Raw genomic sequence first — 18,095 nt, forward strand, 5'->3', positions numbered from 1 at the left:
TTGTTAATGTTATTAGAAATGCATAAATTAGGATAGTCTTTTTTTTTCCTTTAGAAAAAACAACTCTTCGCTTCGGTTGCAGATTGTATAATACATTGTCTTCTGGTTAAGACTTGGAATTTCAGCAGTGAACACATGCTTGTTTTCTTAAATATACCTGCTTTAATTACATTTTTATATATAGAACTCAGCCATAGTTCTTGTATGCTAACATGTTTGCTTTTTCCTTTCAGTACAATTATCAGAATCCTTGGAATTATGGACAGTATTATCCTCCCCCTCCAACCTGATGGGAAAATTAAATATCAGATGGAGTGTGTGAAAAGTTTGAAATTATTTTTTTTTAATGAGGGATGTAAACATAGCATAAGCTTGTTGTATTTGATAACTTGTCTTCCTTGTTTCTGTGTAACATGATTTGTTCAGTAATAGGGGAAAATGTCACTTAGTAGCTTACCACAGATACTATTTCCTACCATTTATAAAATTTACTTTTTATTGGAGAACTATTTTTTTGATTTTTGCATTAAGTGGTCTAGAATTCTTTTGCAATGCATTTGCAACAGAGTTTTGTAGCCTTAAGGGTAGGGGAAAAAAACTGACTGCAAATCATGTCAGTGTAGTACAAGACTCTGAAAATACATAAGGGCTGGTTATTAAGGATTTACCTCCTCCTTAAAAAAAAATGGCTTTTTAACCTTTGCTGACAAGATATTGTCTGTGTGGTTCAATTATCCTTGTGAATTTGGATCGAACAGCAGAAGATACCTATTAAAATATTGTCTTGGCATAGAGATTATAAATGAGGAAATGGAATGTTTGCATCCCTTTAAAAAAATGAAAATCATATCAAAACTGTTGTTTCAGGAGACTTTGTATTTGGAATATTCATGTAAAACTTGTGAGCAAGTTTTCATTTTGATCAAACTGATCATCTTCATTTTTGTAATAAAACTGAAGACTCATCCAATAATTGTTATGAATTTATTGGGGGGGGGGAATCACCTAATAATATTAACTTTATATTCACCAGTATTAGTGGTTTATTGGTTTTGAAGTATACTTTTCTTGAATTCATCTATTGTTGACAATTTCTTAGACCTTTTAGCCTTTTGCTTCCTCTCAATCTCTATGCTTTTGCCTTCCTTATACACAAATATTTAAAGATTTTAAAATGATTGATTGTCTCTGGCAAAGCTGTCCAGACAATTTTACTGTTACTCCCAGGTTTGATGAAGTCTTAGTACTGGTTAACCTAATCAGAACATTAATATATTTACACAACACAAATCAAGACATAGGATAAATTTTTATTGAGCCTTTTAGTTTACAACATGAGGTAAAAGGCAAGTCAGTTCTCTTTAAGTGATATTCTACACAGCTGTAGTAAAATATTTTAAACTTCAAGGATTTATAATGGATTACATTTCTTAGAAGTTGTTGGGGATCAAGTAAACAAGTTCTAACTTAACTTCTTGAATTTTCCAGTTGACTCTTCCCTTACAATAGTAACCAGTTCTAGACACCCAAGTTTCTTCAAGGCCGTGTTTTATTGTTGCTGATGTCTTTACTATTTCAGTCAATATCCACTAATTCCACTTCAAAAATTAGTTTTGCATTTGGTGGAATTCTGTTGAAGAAGTCAAGGTAAATTTATTTGATAAAACTTGCCTCTCCCCTCATTCCCCTTAGTGTAAAATTAGAATTACGGGACTTCTCTGGTGGTGCAGTGCTTAAGAATCTGCCTGCCAACGCAGGGGACACGGGTTCGAGCCCTGGTCCGGGAAGATCCCACATGCTGCGGAGCAACTAAGCCTGTGCACCACAACTACTGAGCCTGTGCTCTAGAGCCCGCGTGCCACAACTACTGAAGCCCACGCGTCTAGAGCCCATGCCCTGCAACAACAAGCCCATGCACCACAATGAACAGTAGCCCCTGCTCACCGCAACTTGAGAAAGCCCACGCACAGCAACGGAGACCCAACGCAGCCAAAAATAAATTTATAAAAATAAATAAATAATAAAATTAGAATTATGTATACTGAATACTGGTAATTAACTCCAAAGGGAGGGCTTTATAGTTGACTCAGGGGCTAGTACATAAGAACCTAGAGCTTCCTGAAAGTATTTTTGTGAATGGAGGTCATAACCTGTCAATAAAGGCTGACTAGATAAATTCAGCTTGAACTAGGATCTTCCTTACCTGGATGCCTCTCTAGTACTGCCAAGTTAGCCACTACTTGATGAAGGCTGCTACTCAGTACTCCCCACCCCTGCCCCAAGTGATTTCCATCTAGCTGGTTGTATAAGTTACATTAAATCAAAGTTCATATGAGGTAGTACCTGATATTTGCTGTGAATTTTCAGATGTTGAATTCAGAGAACAGTGATTTTTATCTGACTGGTCTTGAGATACTTCACGAGAGGGAGCTGCAGTTGGCCATGGGATTTTGATAGGCTGAGAAGAAGGCTGTTATATTCCCAAGTAACTGTAACTGGTAAGACTAGAAAGGACTTCCAAGTTTTTTATCCCCAAACTCACTCTAACTGGTCCAACTAGTCCACTGGGAATGGAACCAACAACTAAACTACCTTCCTACTTAGCTATTGGATTGTTCTGGTCATAATAGACTGGAGTCATGGCTCTTCTCTTTTTTTTAATGTTCACAAATTGGGCCTATCAGAAAAGTACTGTCACTAGTTATAATCACAAATGCTTACACTATGATGTGGACCTGTGGTCGCCTTCATTTCACAACTGGTGATCCCCAACGTGTTCCATTTCTAAGCTTTGAGTACCCAATTAATTGCCTGAAATCATATGGAAGCATAAAATTACCATGAGCCATATCTGAATCCTACAATTTGCTACAGTTGTTTGTATTGAGCATCTTAACTCCCTGAAATAAACCCTTCAAAAATTAATAGTAGCTTTTCAAAGATGGAAACTTAAACCTCAGTTTAGGTCTTGAAAATTAAGAGCTTAAATAGGAAGAAAAAAAGACTCCAGCTCAAGTTAGAATACTTTGTAACAGTAGAAAATATTGTGTATATTGGCGGTGTTGACACAAAAGCATCTAAATATCAGGAAGACTGGTCTGGACAGGATCTCTGATCTAGAGGTTAACCTAGACAGCATTTACATACCTTCAAGTGATCTTTCTTAGTGATTTTTTCTTTTAATTACAAAGGAAAAAAGGATACTTGGCATCAGGCTGTCCTTTCTTTCCATAAGCCCATTCTGGTTCAATCTCCAGTCGAGCCTTTTCTCCTTTACTCATAGTCAAGAGTGCTTCATCCCACTAAAGGCAAGAACATAAAATCAAAACTAATGATACTTTACAAAAGCATGCAAAGCCAGAAGAAAGGCAAGATTACATACAAAGCATTCTGTTACAGGATTTCATTATGTCCTAAGGTAATGTCCTTGGGTGAGTCTCTAAATTTGTCCTTTATTTCCTCAATGAAAAAAGTTAAGGACACATTAAACAATTTTTTAGTGTAAATACTTGAACTTTTCAAAATGATATAATGTCATTTTGTACAAATTTGGATCTTAAAGCCAAATTACCAAAAACAATATGATGCAAGGATACAGAATATATTACTAGTATCATATACTCTGTTGAAATGTAACAATTACATAAAGCTCAAATGATAGATCTGTCACATACTGGAAATTAAGAGTGTGGTTGACTAGAACAAATTTACCAGTAAACATTTTAGTTACAGAAACAGAAAAATAGCTCAACCTGATATATCAACTTGGTATAATCAGATAGTAGTTAAAAGTGATTTTCAACTAAACCTTTAGTTTCAAGGTGTTTTATATTCTCTTTTGGGCTCTGGTTATGATTGAACAATATTTTAGGTTTTACCACAGTACAAAGAATAACACATTAAGGGTTCTCATAACTGCATTTAAATAGGCATTTTGGTTATTAATGTTTGATGTCCTGCTCTTTCATCTCCTTTTGTACTGTACACTGCAATGGTCAGTACAGCTCAAGCCTAACTTCCCCTTTTTTCAGAGTTTTCCTTCTGTTATCTCTCACATGTAAGGGTGGGTAAAGGCATACTTAACATTTGAAAGATATTTTTGGTGTTTGAGCCTAAATTGTGAGAGGGCCACAGGAAAGACTCCTAGAAGTTTCTATCAGTACTTCAGTGGAACAGATATTTTACCTTTCTGAATCATGTATAAGTGGTACAACAGCTATTTAATATAAGAATCAAATTTAGAAAGCCAAACATTCTGGCAATTATGAAGAAAAAAATAATAAAAGGGGCAGGCATGGAAGGAAATAATATTTGAGTCTCTATTATGTGCTTTAAGTTATACCTATTTAATCTTTTTTTAAAAAATATTTATTTATTATTTATTTTTGGTTGCATTGGGTCTTTGTTGCTGTGCACGGGCCTTCTCTAGTTGCAGCGAGCGGGGGCTACTCTTTGTTGCGGTGCGGGGGCTTCTCATTGCGGAGGCTTCTCTTGTGCAGCACAGGCTGTAGGCACGCGGCCTTCAGTAGTGGTGGCGCACGGGCTTAGTTGCTCCACGGCATGTGGGATCTTCCTGGACCAGGGCTCGAACCCGTGTCCCCTGCATTGGCAGGTGGATTCTTAACCATTGCACCACCAGGGAAGCCCCCTACTTAATCTTTTAGCAACCTTGAGGTAGGCTGTACTGTCTGAGATCCAGAGAACGTAATTTGTGCTAGATCAGTTAGCAATGATAGCACTTGATTCGTGAGACTCGAAAGATTGTTTTCATCTTATTCTCAAACCTAATTCTTTATGTTACCATACCACAAGTCGCATGTGCCAGAATATCTACTGGTTCATGGCCAGTTTTTACTTACTCCTCTGATAACTTTGCCTATCCCAACCTTAAAACTTAAAGGCTTGGCATTTTTCTTCTTCTTCGAACCTGTAAAACAGATTTTCTTTATAATTAATAATGAAGTTAAGTTCCAATTGAAAAACACAGTGATTTAAGTCTTTAAATTGATTTCAGAACTTACCATGCTGTGCATCTGAAAAGAAATAAAAATTCAGAAAGCCAAGTAATTCATCAAGAAAATTTTGGATGTAAAAATAATTATGGTCTAAAGGAGGGAGACGGAAAGGACCTATATTTACACCATTAAAATAACACTATTCTGCCTTTTATATTAAAATACAAAAGCCTGAATTTGGGGCATTAACAAAGTTTAGACTAAGCTGCTTTATTTTTTGCTTTTCAATGACCAAAAGGTCTTCATTTACACCCAGCCAAATAGTGAACTGAAAACTTTTTACAAGTAAATCACAGGTGTAAAAGACTTCTGGAAAAAAAATGACAGCCAAGAAAAAGGTACTGCCAACACAAATATTTGGCATGTCCTAAAGCCAAAGAGATAAGATTACATTTAGACTTACTTGTTTGAATATTAGTATCAAAAACAGTCCCATCCTGTAGTGTTCCTGTATACCAGCAGTGAACAATATCTCCCTTTTTGGGAAAGTTGGTTTTATCTCCTTTTTTAAGAACAGATTTTGTATATTTTGGTGGACCCTAGAAACAAAAACAACACACACATAGAGTTGTTAATTCATGTCCTTTTTTTAGAAGGATGACAAAGACAATACTTACACAGCCAACTGTGACCTAAGTCCAGTCACAAGAATTTCACAGATTTGGTAACAAACTATTTTGCCTCTGGTTCACCACTGAGTTAAAAAACTCACTATCTCATTTCAAGTCTGTGATGAGAATATTAGTAACTAGCACACCTATAATTTCAAATAACTTCCAGCTTCTTTGGAAACAATGTTCTTTTGACAAGATTAATTATTCATCAAACCATAAAATGAATCCAGTTATTTCCCAAGGTTAGAAATATCATTACATTTTAATTCCTATAAAATTATAAGGCATTAAATCATTGTGACATCTTTTCAAAGATTTGAGTTGTGTTAGCACCAATAATTGGCATTACTAAATATTTGAATTATATCCAATTAGAATAAATACCAGTAATATTGCATGTTCCTGGACTTGAATTGAAAATAAGTTCACACAATGAATGGAATTATCTATAGAAATTACCATAAGAGGCATATTTCCTAGAATAAAGCAGGATTATCAGGGTCTTTTTTTTTTTTTTTAAAAAAGCTAAGGGTTAATCTAATCATTAGTGAGGAATCTATGAGAGGAAAGCAATTTCTTAGGCAAACTTAAGAATATATAGAATTTTATACTACAGAACATTCCAAATGTTTTACAGAAACTAACTCTCCCTTATGAGGTAGGTACTATTATTATCCCTGTTTTACAGATAAGGAAACAAAAGGATAGAGTGGATAAGTAACTTGCTTAAGGTCCTAGAGCTCCAAAGTGGCTGTGTAGGATTGGACACCAGGCAGCCTGGTTATAAAGTCCAAGCTCTTAACCACTTTACTACCTCTCAAGCACATATGGAATGTCAGGTATTATACTAGTCATTTTGTTATGTCCATTCATTTAACCATACAGCAACCTGGCAGTTCTTTCCCCATCTTTTATAGAGAAAGTAGTGAGGCCTGGATAGGGTATAAAGCCCTATCCAATTCAGAGTCTTAAGGATTAGAACTTTCAGCTAAAGCTACGCTGCCTCCCTAAGTCAAAAGAAAGTCACATCTATAGCTTGAATACAAAGTATATTACAAAAGTAAGCATTAACTTTCTTCCTGACCCATTCCAAGCTTGTTTTAGTGAGACGTTACTTTAGAAGTCTACTGCTAGCAGTGTAAACTGGTGCCATCTCTTTGGAATGCGATTTTAAAATGTTAAAAGTATGATAGTTCTCTTTATACAAATATATACTCAAGAAGTAATTTGAAACTTAGGAAAAAATCTTTATGCAGTTACTCCATACACTATTATACATAATGGCAAAATAAAACCACACATTTATGGTAATATAATAGTCAGTTTTTAGTAATGTGGAAAAATTCTTATAAGATTATGAGAAAAATCAGAAAGTTCTACAGTAAAATCTCAACTATTTCAATAAATATACACATAGAAAATATTCAAAAATATTCTGAAATGTTAAACATTCATTTCTAGGTGTTGGAATTATGTTTTCTCTATTCTTTTCTGTTATATCAGAAAAATAAATGATTTTTAAGGAATATAGTTGACTTGACAAAAACTGTTAACATATATCCCAAATTTGAAAATAATTTTAATTTAAAACATTTAAAAGCCACAAAATGAGGATGACAACATACGTATATTATGTGAGAATATCAGAATATCAAGACTTTATTAAAGAAATTACAGATAACTATTGAGTGGATAAGGTACGATTAGCAAATAATAGCCACATTTTAAAACTTAATGTCATTCCATTATTTTCCCATTTGTTGTACCACGTTGCTTGGGCATGTTGTTACCTACATTAGAGGTCCTAGAATAATGCAAACACAATAAATTGGTGGCTGTATCTCAGTCTTAACAGTGAAGGTTCAATCTGCCTACTTGGGGCCTCAATTTCAGTGTTTCACAAAGTGTCTTTTATGGATCACCCATACCTTGGCATTGTTAGAAAAGGGCCTAATATAATTAAGTTTGGGAAATACTGCATTAAAGTTAAATATGCCTCTATTTTGCATAACTTCTCAGAGCTAATTATGCATTAGCTAATATACACTGTGAATCTTCAAGTAGGAGACACAAGGTACAGCTTTTGATGACACATGAAAACAACCTGGAACTTCTGGGACCTATAAAACACACTTTGTAAAATGGTGGATCTCATTTTGGGTTTCATTGCAAGAACCTGATTGCTTCATGGTGGAAGGTCAGATCAGTCCCAAGCTATCCTGGAGTTAATGTGCTTGAATGGACCTGGCTTTTAGGTAATTTCCTGGCTTTGCAGCAATTTCTTAGTCCAGCGTGAGGAAAAGAACTACATTCCTGAGACTGGCTCTGAGCTAGAAACTTCTAGACACAGAGATAAAGGAACTTTTGAGAGTAATCATCATAGGTGCAATTAACTAGATCACGGCATAGCCTCTAAAAATGAGAGTACAGTTGACCCTTGAACACTTTGGGTGTTAGGGGTGCCAACCCTTCCTGCAGTCCAAAATCCATGTATAACTTATAGTTGGCCCTCCCTTTACATGATTCCTCCGTATCTGTGGTTCTGCGTCCGCAGATTCAACCAACTAAGGATTGAGGGTCATGGAGTACTGCAGTATTTACTACTGGAAAAAATCTGCATATTATAAAGGACCCATGCAGTTCAAACCCATGTTGTTCAACGGTCAACTGTATATTACATAATTATTCTTAATTCAAGGAATATTTGAGCATGTTCTATATGTTAGGAACTAGAGATACATAGCTGAGTTGGCAGACATGGTTCTGGCCCTCCCTCTAGGTATGTATATGAGACATATGTACAGGTATGTATAGGTATGTGTTATGAGACCTAAAGAGGAAGCACAGGGTGCTAACATGAGAATGACACAGTGACGTAATCCAGTATAGGCTATAGGCTGGGAGAGGGTTCTCTAAAGTAATGTTTACACTGTATCTTGAAGGACAAAAGAAGGTCACTCAGGTAGTAGGGGAAGGTTTACAACAGAGAATAGCATTTTCATAGCAGGGAAGAGCATGAAAATAGTATAGTCTGCAAGGTAAGAAAGAAAAGAGAATGGTATGAGATAAGGCTGGAAAGACATACAACACACGTTAAGAATCTGGGTTTTTATCTTTAGGTCACTGAGCAGCCAATTACCAGTTTTAAATGAAGAAGTTACAAAATCAGATTTGTGTTCTAAACAGATCAGTTTGACCTAGTTGAGGAATGGATAGGGACTCAAAAGTGGAAGTGGGGAGACTTGATAGGAAGAGGTTAGTATAGTAGTCTAGGTCTATGCTGGGGTGCCAACATTGAGGATGACAAAAGATGAGCAGTTTTGTGATATATTTATGCAGAATCAACAGACTTTGGTGATGATTATATGTAAAGGAGTTATGAAGGATGAATCTCAAGTTTTTGGCTTGAGTACTTTTACAGTCATTTCTGATGTCTGAGTGTGAGTTCCTGACCTAACTTATACTTTCTCTCCTGTCCAATGTTCATTCATACTTGAAAACTTTCCTCAACACTATTTAATACATAATAGGTAATAAATATATTGACTATGACTGATTTATTTAAAGTCCAGTAAGAGCTATTAGACAAGGTTCTCTGCATTAAGATGAATAAGGTAGAGGTAAATAATATAGATAACCATGTGCTACAGAAATTTTTGGCAGTTATGTAAAGTCTGGGATGGTAAAAATTTCAGAGGAAGCGATGAGCCCATGACCTGGGTCTTGAAGGGGACACAGAACTGACAAATAGGAAAGTTGAGAGGAGAGACACACTAAGCAAGAAATAAAAGTATGGACAGTTTAGTAGGCAATGGGCAGACATCTGTGACCGAAGAAGAATATTTCTATAAAAGTAGTAAATATGGAGCTGGGCAGGGGCCAGATATTGGAAGGTTTTGAATGCCAAAAATGCAATCCAATAGAAAAACAGAGTCACAAATGTAATTTTAAGTTGTCTAGTTGCTGCATTAATAACATTTCAACATGTAATCAATATAAAAATGTTGAGATATTTTACATTTAAAAAAAAAATCATATTAAAACTTTGAAATTGCATATTTTATACTTAAGGCACATTTTAATTTGGAGTAGCCCCAAAGTGCTCAGCAGCCACGTATGGCTAGTGACTACTGTATTGGACAGTGCAGTTCTTGACAGTATAGAATTACTGAAGATTTTTGAGTAGGGTGTGGTTTGCAAAATATTTTAGAAAGCTTACTAGAACAGCCATTTTGTGGCTGAATGATGATGAAAGAGAATGAAGGCAGATTAGTGACTTTTCCCACACTCCAGGTCTGAGGCCTTGGAATGCTTGAGAATCAAAAAGGAATGGATGAAGATGTGAAAAAGGAGATGTTTGAGAGCCTTAGATCTGAGGGAGACATGAAAAGGAAAAAGAAAACCAAAGATCAGAGAATTTTTAAACTGGGAAGAAGAGAATGGTTACAACTATGTATGTTAATATTTTGGTAAAATAGAACCCAAGAGTATATAATGAGAAAGGAATAAGAGAAGGTTGAGAACTTCTGGAAAAATGTCAAGTAGTTTATGTGGATGGGGAATTGAGCGAGGGATAGTATGAAAGCTGCTGAGTAGTAGTGAAACTAGAAAACATGCTTGGCTGATATTAAGCATTAATTTATACAAAGCCCAGTAAAAAGTTTGATGATTATTTTTCTTCACAATACTTGCTCTGCAGTCCTGAAGCATGAACAGAGAAAGCAGACAGCAGAGACCAGCAAAGTATTGGTCAAGAAGCTATGGAATCTAGGCAGGAAGACAATGAGTACATAAAAAAGAGGGCTCACACTGACCAGTTAAATGAAATGAAAAGAGGTCTTAAAGAAAAGGATATAGTTTAGGACTCTCACGAAATCTCTCTAAACTGCCTCCAGCCCTTACAGCTTTTACTTTTATTTGTAATGCTCTTTTTCTTAATCTCTTGATATACTATCAGCTACCTCATACATCCCTTACTCTAATTTTCTGGAATACTCTTTCTGGAAGATAAACTATGTTGCCAACTGCTTTTGTAACCCTTCTAATAATTATTATACCTCTATTTACCTTAGTAGCTGCTCAATATTTGCCCAGTATATAAAACAGTTATCAAATTATTATTATTATTGTCACTGATACTAACACTGCTAGGAATGAGTGAGCTTAGTTGTTAGCAAGATATTATCAAAAGTGGCAAGATAATCATCAATTTAGCTCTACTGAGGCTTTTCAAAGAGCTGTCCTTAGCTCTACTAAGGCTGTCTGTTTATAGAAATAGTTGATTTTTTTTTTTTTATGGAGACACTGGTGGAAAAATGTTTTATTTTTTTGAATTTTTGAATTTTATTTCATTTATTTTTTTATACAGCAGGTTCTTATTAGTTATCCATTTTATACGTATTAGTGTATGTATGTCAATCCCAATCTCCCAATTTCAGAAATAAATAGTTTTATCTGGCTCTTTAAACCTTGGTACCAAAATATAAAACCTGGGTTGGGAAAGATGAGACAGATGAACCCACACCCTGCAGCCAGGCCCGAATTAACTATTTATATTGCCTAGGACACCATGTACATCAGAAAAAGCTAAAAATAATCAAAAGGAAGTTTCTTTCACTCAGTCCAACTTGGCTATAGAACAGACCCTTAAAATAGCTTTCAAAGCTCAGAAGTTCTGGCCAGACATAGAGGCAATATAAAATACAAAGCTAGGGCTACCCTGGTGGCACAGTGGTTAAGAATCCGCCTGCCAAGGCAGGGGACACAGGTTCGAGCCCTGGTCTGGGAAGATCCCGCATCCCGTGGAGCAACTAAGCCCGTACACCACAACTACTGAGCCTGCGCTCCAGAGCCCACGAGCCACAACTACTGAGCCCACGTGCCTAGAGCCCATGCTCCGCGACAAGAGAAGCCACCACAAAGAGAAGCCCGCGCACCGCAAGGAAGAGTAGCCCCCACTCACCGCAACTAGAGAAAGCCCAAGCGCAGCAACGAAGACCCAACGCAGCCAAAAGTAAATAAATTGATTAATTAAAAACAAAAAACAAAAAACAAACAAAAAAACAATGTACTGATTTGGCCCTATGAGTGAGAACATGTTTAAAAAAAAAAACAAAGCTAGAGGTATTTCACAGGAAAGGCTTACTAACTGTAAAGCACTGGTTCTTAGGGTTTTTTTTCCTTATGGAGTACATCCAAGGGAGATAACCCACTCCATATTAGTGTTTGGCTCACTGAAAGTGGCCATACTCAACCACCCCTTATTATGAGAACTCAGTGCTGTAAAGCAAATACTTTTTCTCAAATTCACATGTGAAATCAAGTAAGAATGTTCTATACAAACCTCATCCAGAGTCTCTTCAGACTTGGTTTCTTTGGGTTTATCTTCATTAAGCTTCACATTTTTCACCTGCTCAGACACTTTGCTTATACTTTCAGTACCCTTGAAACGCTGTAAGGAAAATGGTCTAAAGTTTATCATATTCATGTCTGGCTAAGAACAAAGGAAGAATCTTATATTAAGCATTTTAATCAACAAATTATGAATCTCAAACTATCTCACAAAATAAATTCTGTAATGAGACCTGTAACCTTTAGAAAGACCAATTCAGACTCAGAGATATGAATACTATCCAATCAATTCCTTAATAAAGATTCTTTTTTTGTGTGTGGAAGGTGGTCATTTCATAGTTAACATATATTGGAGAATTTCTTAAAATTTGCTTTTCTAAAGGCTCAGCCTAGGTCTAACCAAGACTTTAAATTCATTAATGAAATGCAACTTACTTTAGATTTAAAACTTTTCAGTGCCCTTAAAAATCTGTTCCCGGGCTTCCCTGGTGGCGCAGTGGTTGAGAATCTGCCTGCCAATGCAGGGGACACGGGTTCGAGCCCTGCTCTGGGAAGCTCCCACATGCCGCGGAGCAACTAGGCCCGTGAGCCACAATTACTGAGCCTGCGCATCTGGAGCCTGTGCTCCGCAACAAGAGAGGCCGCGATAGTGAGAGGCCCGCGCACCGCGATGAAGAGTGGCCCCCGCTTGCCGCAACTAGAGAAAGCCCTCGCACAGCAACGAAGACCCAACACAGCCAAAAATAAATAAATAAATAAATTAATTAAAAAAAAAAATCTGTTCCCTTTCAAAATATCAAAACATCCTGCCATATTACAGATTAGCCATGCTAAATTTGACAGTCCATTTATGATTATAGTTAAGAAAAAGTGCAGGTGGAAAAAGTCAACATATTCTGCAAATAAATGCACTTAAAGCTTCTTTTTGGGAATAAAATATCTAAAATGATATTCTGGTAATAAAATGTAACAATACTCACCTTACTTTCAAAAAGATGGTTATAGGCTGTAACCAAATGGTCCTTGTTAGCTGTCTTGGCCACATTTTTAATGTTTCCTAATAACTTATGTTCTGCAAGAAACTATAAAGAAAAAAGCTGGTCAGTCAAAATAATTTCCCAAAAAATTAGAAAATGAACTTTTGAGTTAGCAATTATGTTTTCAATCATACTATTGATAAAAGAAATGAAACATTACATTTTATACTCTACATAACAAAAACAAGATTTAAGGAATATTAAAAAAAACCATATTGGGTAATTATAAGAAATATTCAAAGATTAGAACTGTAATATTGCATAGTGGTTACACTGGTGTGTACTAACCCTTTTCCCATCATGGAACTCACGGAAGAGCACACTTACACAGCAAGCACATTTTGGTAACTGGGCAAAGCTGCTCCTGGCAGGATGTTACTTGGCTTGTGCCCTGGGAGCCTCCAGCCATGTTGGGTATTTCTATCTTGACATATGTGTAACCCATTCTTGGCACACCCAGAAACACTGTTACACAATGCTGGATATATAGTGTTCAAATGTATAGGCTGTGGTGTCAGACCATGTGGGTTAAAATCCTAGCTGTCTGATTTTAGACAAGGGACTAAGCTTTCCTAAAGACTCCATTTCTGCATCACAGTGAAAGATTAATAACAGCATCTTATGTCAGAGGCTTCTTATAAGGGTAAATGTAATAAGCCATTTCCAGTCACACAGTAAGAACTCAATACATATTACCTATTTGATTAATAAAATAATGTATTTAATAACTCTAACAGTAGAATTCCATTTCTCTCAAATATAAGACTAAATTGTCAGATGAATACCAAAATACCTTCATCTCAAAATCATGTACATGTTTCCCTTACTTTATTCTTCTTCCTTTTCTACCTTGTGGTCCTTGCTTGATTCCTCATTTTGTTACTTTCTCAAAGTTGTCCTCTGGCATCTTTTAACCTTTCTAACCTTCTAACCTTACAATAAAGCAGTTTTTCTGAAACTATCACTATTGCATTTTTCTCTCTCACTCTTAGAGAAATGTTGTAAACGATAAAGGCTCATGGGAAAGGCTATTTTGATTAAATAGAAGCAATCAGTTACTTTAGCACTGTTGTGATTTCTTTAGCAAGTTTTCAGAAAGATATCCAAAATATAAACATCTCCATGATATCTTATGATCAATAAAACAGTGATTGTCAAATATAGGTTTACATATGTGAATGAACACTGGAGAATATGCATTTAAAAGATTAGTATATTAGTATTAGTATATTAGTATTTCGACAAGCCAAGTCTCTTGAAATTGTACAACGTGGGCCAGTTTTACATTAGATTCCACCTTGGGATGATTTGTTTTATAAGAATTTGATGAATATAGTACAGTATTGAGGCATTACATGTTAATAAATGATATATTTACTCTATTGTTTCAGTGAAATGTGGATTGGCTTAAGAGAAAATAATTCCACTAAAATGGTATAAAATGGTGTCTCTGAGGCATGGTCTTTCATTTTCACCCTTGTATCCCCAAACACTGAGTATGGTTCTTGCTGTAGATGTTGTATAAGTATTTGCTGATGTCAGAATTATTATTCAGGAGGGAAATTATTGGAAATTAAGTTCAAAATCGTAGATAAACCACATTTAGACCACTGCTTCTATTTCTGATAAGTGGGAGATGCTGCGGGCACACAAACTGTACAGTCGTTCAGCAATTTAAGGAGATATGAATTATATTAATTTCCGAAGGAAAAAAAGCCGTCTGACAAAAATAACTTGTGACTACAGAGGGTGGTTAAGATAGAGACTGTGCTGAAAAATGCAGGGCGTAAAAGTAGGAAGAATGCCAAATAGATTTCTTAGTTTGTTTATAACAATGGGAGACCACTGTACCCGAAATACTCATGTAACTCCCCTAAATATAAAGGTGAAAAGATCATTTAAAGGGTCCATATTTTAAAAGTTAAACAGCAAGACTGTAAAAAAATCACACTTATTAGTGTTCAGTGTTTGGTAATTGATGAGAAAAGCAAATCGCACCATCGTTCCCACCGAAATCTTCACATCCCTTCTCATTTCCCTAACAGCCCACACTCCCCGCCAGGGATCTATCTCATGCAAGCCTCCAGTCCTCGGGCCCCCGCCTCAACCTCCAAAATCTCCTGGGTTCCTTTTTTTTCACAGCCTCCACCTCACTCAAGCATCTTAATGAGGTTCTAAATCTGCTACTGCTGCGTGCCCCAAGAGGTAAAATTGCTCCACCCGCCCAAGTAGGGCCGGCCCGAGGGGCGGGAGCGTGGTTCGGGAGCGCACACGGGACCTCTCCGGCCTTCCAGGCCACCGGCCGCTGGAGAGCGAGGGCGGGGGCACGGAGGAATACGGAATGTATGGGCATCTACGGGGGGGTGAAGTGTCCCTCAGCCGCACCAGCCCGGCCGCCCCGCCGCCTCCGGTACCGAATCTGAACCGTGATCCTGCAGAAACTTGATAATGTCCTTCTTAGGGAGCTGCTCGCTGCGCAGCTGCTCCACGGTCCAGGCCCGCTGCGGAACGACCGCCGCCATCTTCCCCCGCTGCCTCCGCTTTACTGAGCCGGCCCGCCTGGGTTCGGCATCGCCCCGCCCCAGGGGCGTGGCGCGGACCCTGCTCGGAGCTCGAGGGGGCGGGGTCACGGCGCTACCCGGCAGGATTGGGGCCAGTGTTTGAGTGACGTCAAGGCTGTGCTCCGCGGGCCTCTTTGTTGAGTCCGGGGTAAAACCAGCCGATGTGGCCCCGGCAACTGACTACGCAGAAAGCCGCAAGCTGTCAGCTGCTCTTAATTGGAACCCGTGTGAGGCGACGACCTCCGATGGTAGTGATTGTTTACCATCCATTACCCACACTTGTTTATTACCGACAAGCTGCTATGCATTTAAAGTCTTTAATCTGTTTAAAGGAAACAAAAGCATTCAGGCATCTAATCTCATTTTATCTAGTTCTAGCCTAAAGATTCACATCTGACTTGGCTCAGTCCTTGTCTATCAGAACAACCTATATTCCACCACTTTCCTTTTAAAACTCACACAAATTAAACTAAAATACAACCGGTTCCCTTCCCCCTTCCAAATACAAACATATGATAAACAGTTTGTCTAAAAGCAAGTCCAGACACTTGACCATATAAAACAATGTAAAGTGGCTACACGCAGGATGGCGCTTGCTGATGGTGGTGATGAAGAGGTGACAGTATTAGTGGTCCAAACAACCTCGTGATGTGTGTGTACTTTTCCTCAATACACGAAGAAACAAATCTACAGAGGTTACTCGAAGTCGCCACTTTTAGAGGGGAGAAGCCGGGAATTGTATCCAAGTCTGAGGTAGAATGCTATCGCTAGAGTAGAATAATATCACCCCGACGCTTACTGCTCTATATCATTTATGAAGATATAATGGTGGAGCATCAGGACGCCTTGCTTTTTTTCCTTCGGATTTTCCAACGAATATCAGGACCAAACCATTCACTTCCCTTTTAACAATACAAAATATTAAGATAATGGGTTGCCACTCCTGAAAGAGACCTGGCGTTTTGTTTTCTCAGCCTGGATAGAGAAATAAGACACGTTATTTAATTTTATCTAAACACGTTTGTTTTCACCTCATCTTCCGATTTAAAAACATGGCCAACCACAAGGAATAAGGCAAGTTAGACTCTCAATAACGTTAAGTTAAAAAAAAAAGGGTATCCATTGTTTCTGGACCTCAAGTTTATTTATTGTATCATTTTAAGAGGCATCAATTTCGCAATGATGCCCGGACACCTCGTCATTAGAAACGGAACCCAACTTTAGAGTCGATAAGAAATTGACAAGGGGACCAAATTTGGGGTGGCTCCATAACAACGCGCATGCGTCTCCGAGAGGGCCGCGGGGTTTCCGGGAAGCCCGCCAATCATTTTCCCCACGCAAACTCATTGGCGGCACTTTCAACTGGATAAACAGGCCTCAGTCCCGCCTTCTAGTTCTAGTGTTTTTTATGCGAAGATAACCGATGGGGATTGGAACGGAGGCTGTTGAGCTGCAGCAGCTGCTGGCGTCTGAGCGAAGCCTTCGGTGGTCGTTGGCCTAATGAGCGGGCGGCAAAGAACGCTTTTTCAGACGTGGGGCTCAAGAGTCTCCCGATCCACTGGGGCTCCGAGTTGCAGCTCTGGAACTGAGCGGCCTCAGAGCCCTGGCATCTCCGGGGTGAGTTTTCCTGCAGCGGCACAGGCAGCAGAGGCGGCGGAGGCGGCAGAGGCTCAGCCCGAGTCGGACGATGATGTGTTGCTGGTCGCGGTGTACGAAGCAGAGCGGCAGCTGAGTCTAGAGAATGGCGGGTTCTGCACCTCAGCGGGCGCCCTGTGGATTTACCCTACTAATTGCCCGGTGCGGGACTACCAGTTGCACATCGCCAGGACCGCTCTGTTCTGCAACACGCTGGTGTGTCTGCCTACCGGCTTGGGAAAGACCTTTATTGCCGCCGTGGTCATGTACAATTTCTACCGCTGGTTCCCCTCCGGCAAGGTTGTCTTCATGGCCCCCACGAAACCTTTGGTGACACAGCAGATCGAGGCTTGCTACCGGGTGATGGGTATCCCGCAGTCCCACATGGCCGAAATGACAGGTATCTTAGAAACAGTGGGCTAATTTGAAATTAAGAGCTGGGACCCAGGGAAAAGTATGCGTTCTGGGAAATAGCGTTAAAGGAATTCCTGACCCGTGTGGAATAGTCCCTAGATCACAATATGCTTATTTTACGTCTTCTCCCTTGAAATATCATCTACTTGTAGCAAGTCCAGCTCTAATGAATAGGGTTGCTTTATTCAATCTTCAGAGAATTCCTGTATCTTGTCAAAGCATTCTGAAGTGATTATGTGTGTATACCCCATCGGTAAGTGAACATGAGGTTTCCTGACTTTCTTCCGCAGAAGGATTTCCCAGTTGAAGAATTTTGTTCTCTTCAAATATTGTGTCATTTTGTAAGAATTCTCTAATGGCAGTCTAGTCGTGGTTTTCGGTAAAAGCCAGCATTGACATCTGGACCACAACAAATCTTTAAAATGCATTCCCATGATTTGTCCAATTATCATCTCGAAAGCACATTAC

At 38.3% G+C, this 18,095-nt stretch overlaps 3 protein-coding genes across 8 annotated transcripts in view; 2 read left to right on the plus strand and 1 right to left on the minus strand.

Moving 5' to 3' along the window:
• PRPF39 (pre-mRNA processing factor 39) overlaps positions 1–879 on the plus strand; it is a 35,727-nt gene extending 34,848 nt beyond the window's left edge. For all 5 annotated transcript variants that reach the window (XM_061182492.1, XM_061182491.1, XM_061182495.1 and 2 more), the window contains one exon: positions 234–879. In XM_061182492.1, the coding sequence (XP_061038475.1) occupies positions 234–290 (57 nt within the window). In that variant the 3' untranslated portion in view covers positions 291–879. The remainder of the gene's footprint in view (positions 1–233) is intronic.
• A 421-nt stretch (positions 880–1,300) lies between these two features.
• FKBP3 (FKBP prolyl isomerase 3) lies at positions 1,301–15,563 on the minus strand. The gene is made up of 7 exons (XM_061182496.1): positions 15,432–15,563; positions 12,961–13,062; positions 11,973–12,080; positions 5,419–5,554; positions 4,860–4,927; positions 3,205–3,302; positions 1,301–1,630 (listed from the first exon to the last, which is right to left on the minus strand). Exons 1-7 carry the CDS (start codon positions 15,537–15,539, stop codon positions 1,576–1,578), a joined length of 675 nt encoding a protein of 224 aa, XP_061038479.1. The 5' UTR covers positions 15,540–15,563; the 3' UTR covers positions 1,301–1,575.
• Positions 15,564–17,046: 1,483 nt separating this feature from the next.
• Positions 17,047–18,095, plus strand: part of FANCM (FA complementation group M) — a 53,832-nt gene continuing 52,783 nt past the window's right edge. For both annotated transcript variants that reach the window (XM_061182498.1, XM_061182499.1), the window contains exon 1: positions 17,047–17,613. In XM_061182498.1, coding sequence (XP_061038481.1) covers positions 17,079–17,613 — 535 coding nt within the window. In that variant the 5' untranslated portion in view covers positions 17,047–17,078. The remainder of the gene's footprint in view (positions 17,614–18,095) is intronic.

The sequence above is a fragment of the Eubalaena glacialis genome, chromosome 2 (genome assembly GCF_028564815.1).
Source record: "Eubalaena glacialis isolate mEubGla1 chromosome 2, mEubGla1.1.hap2.+ XY, whole genome shotgun sequence".
NCBI lineage: Eukaryota > Metazoa > Chordata > Mammalia > Artiodactyla > Balaenidae > Eubalaena > Eubalaena glacialis.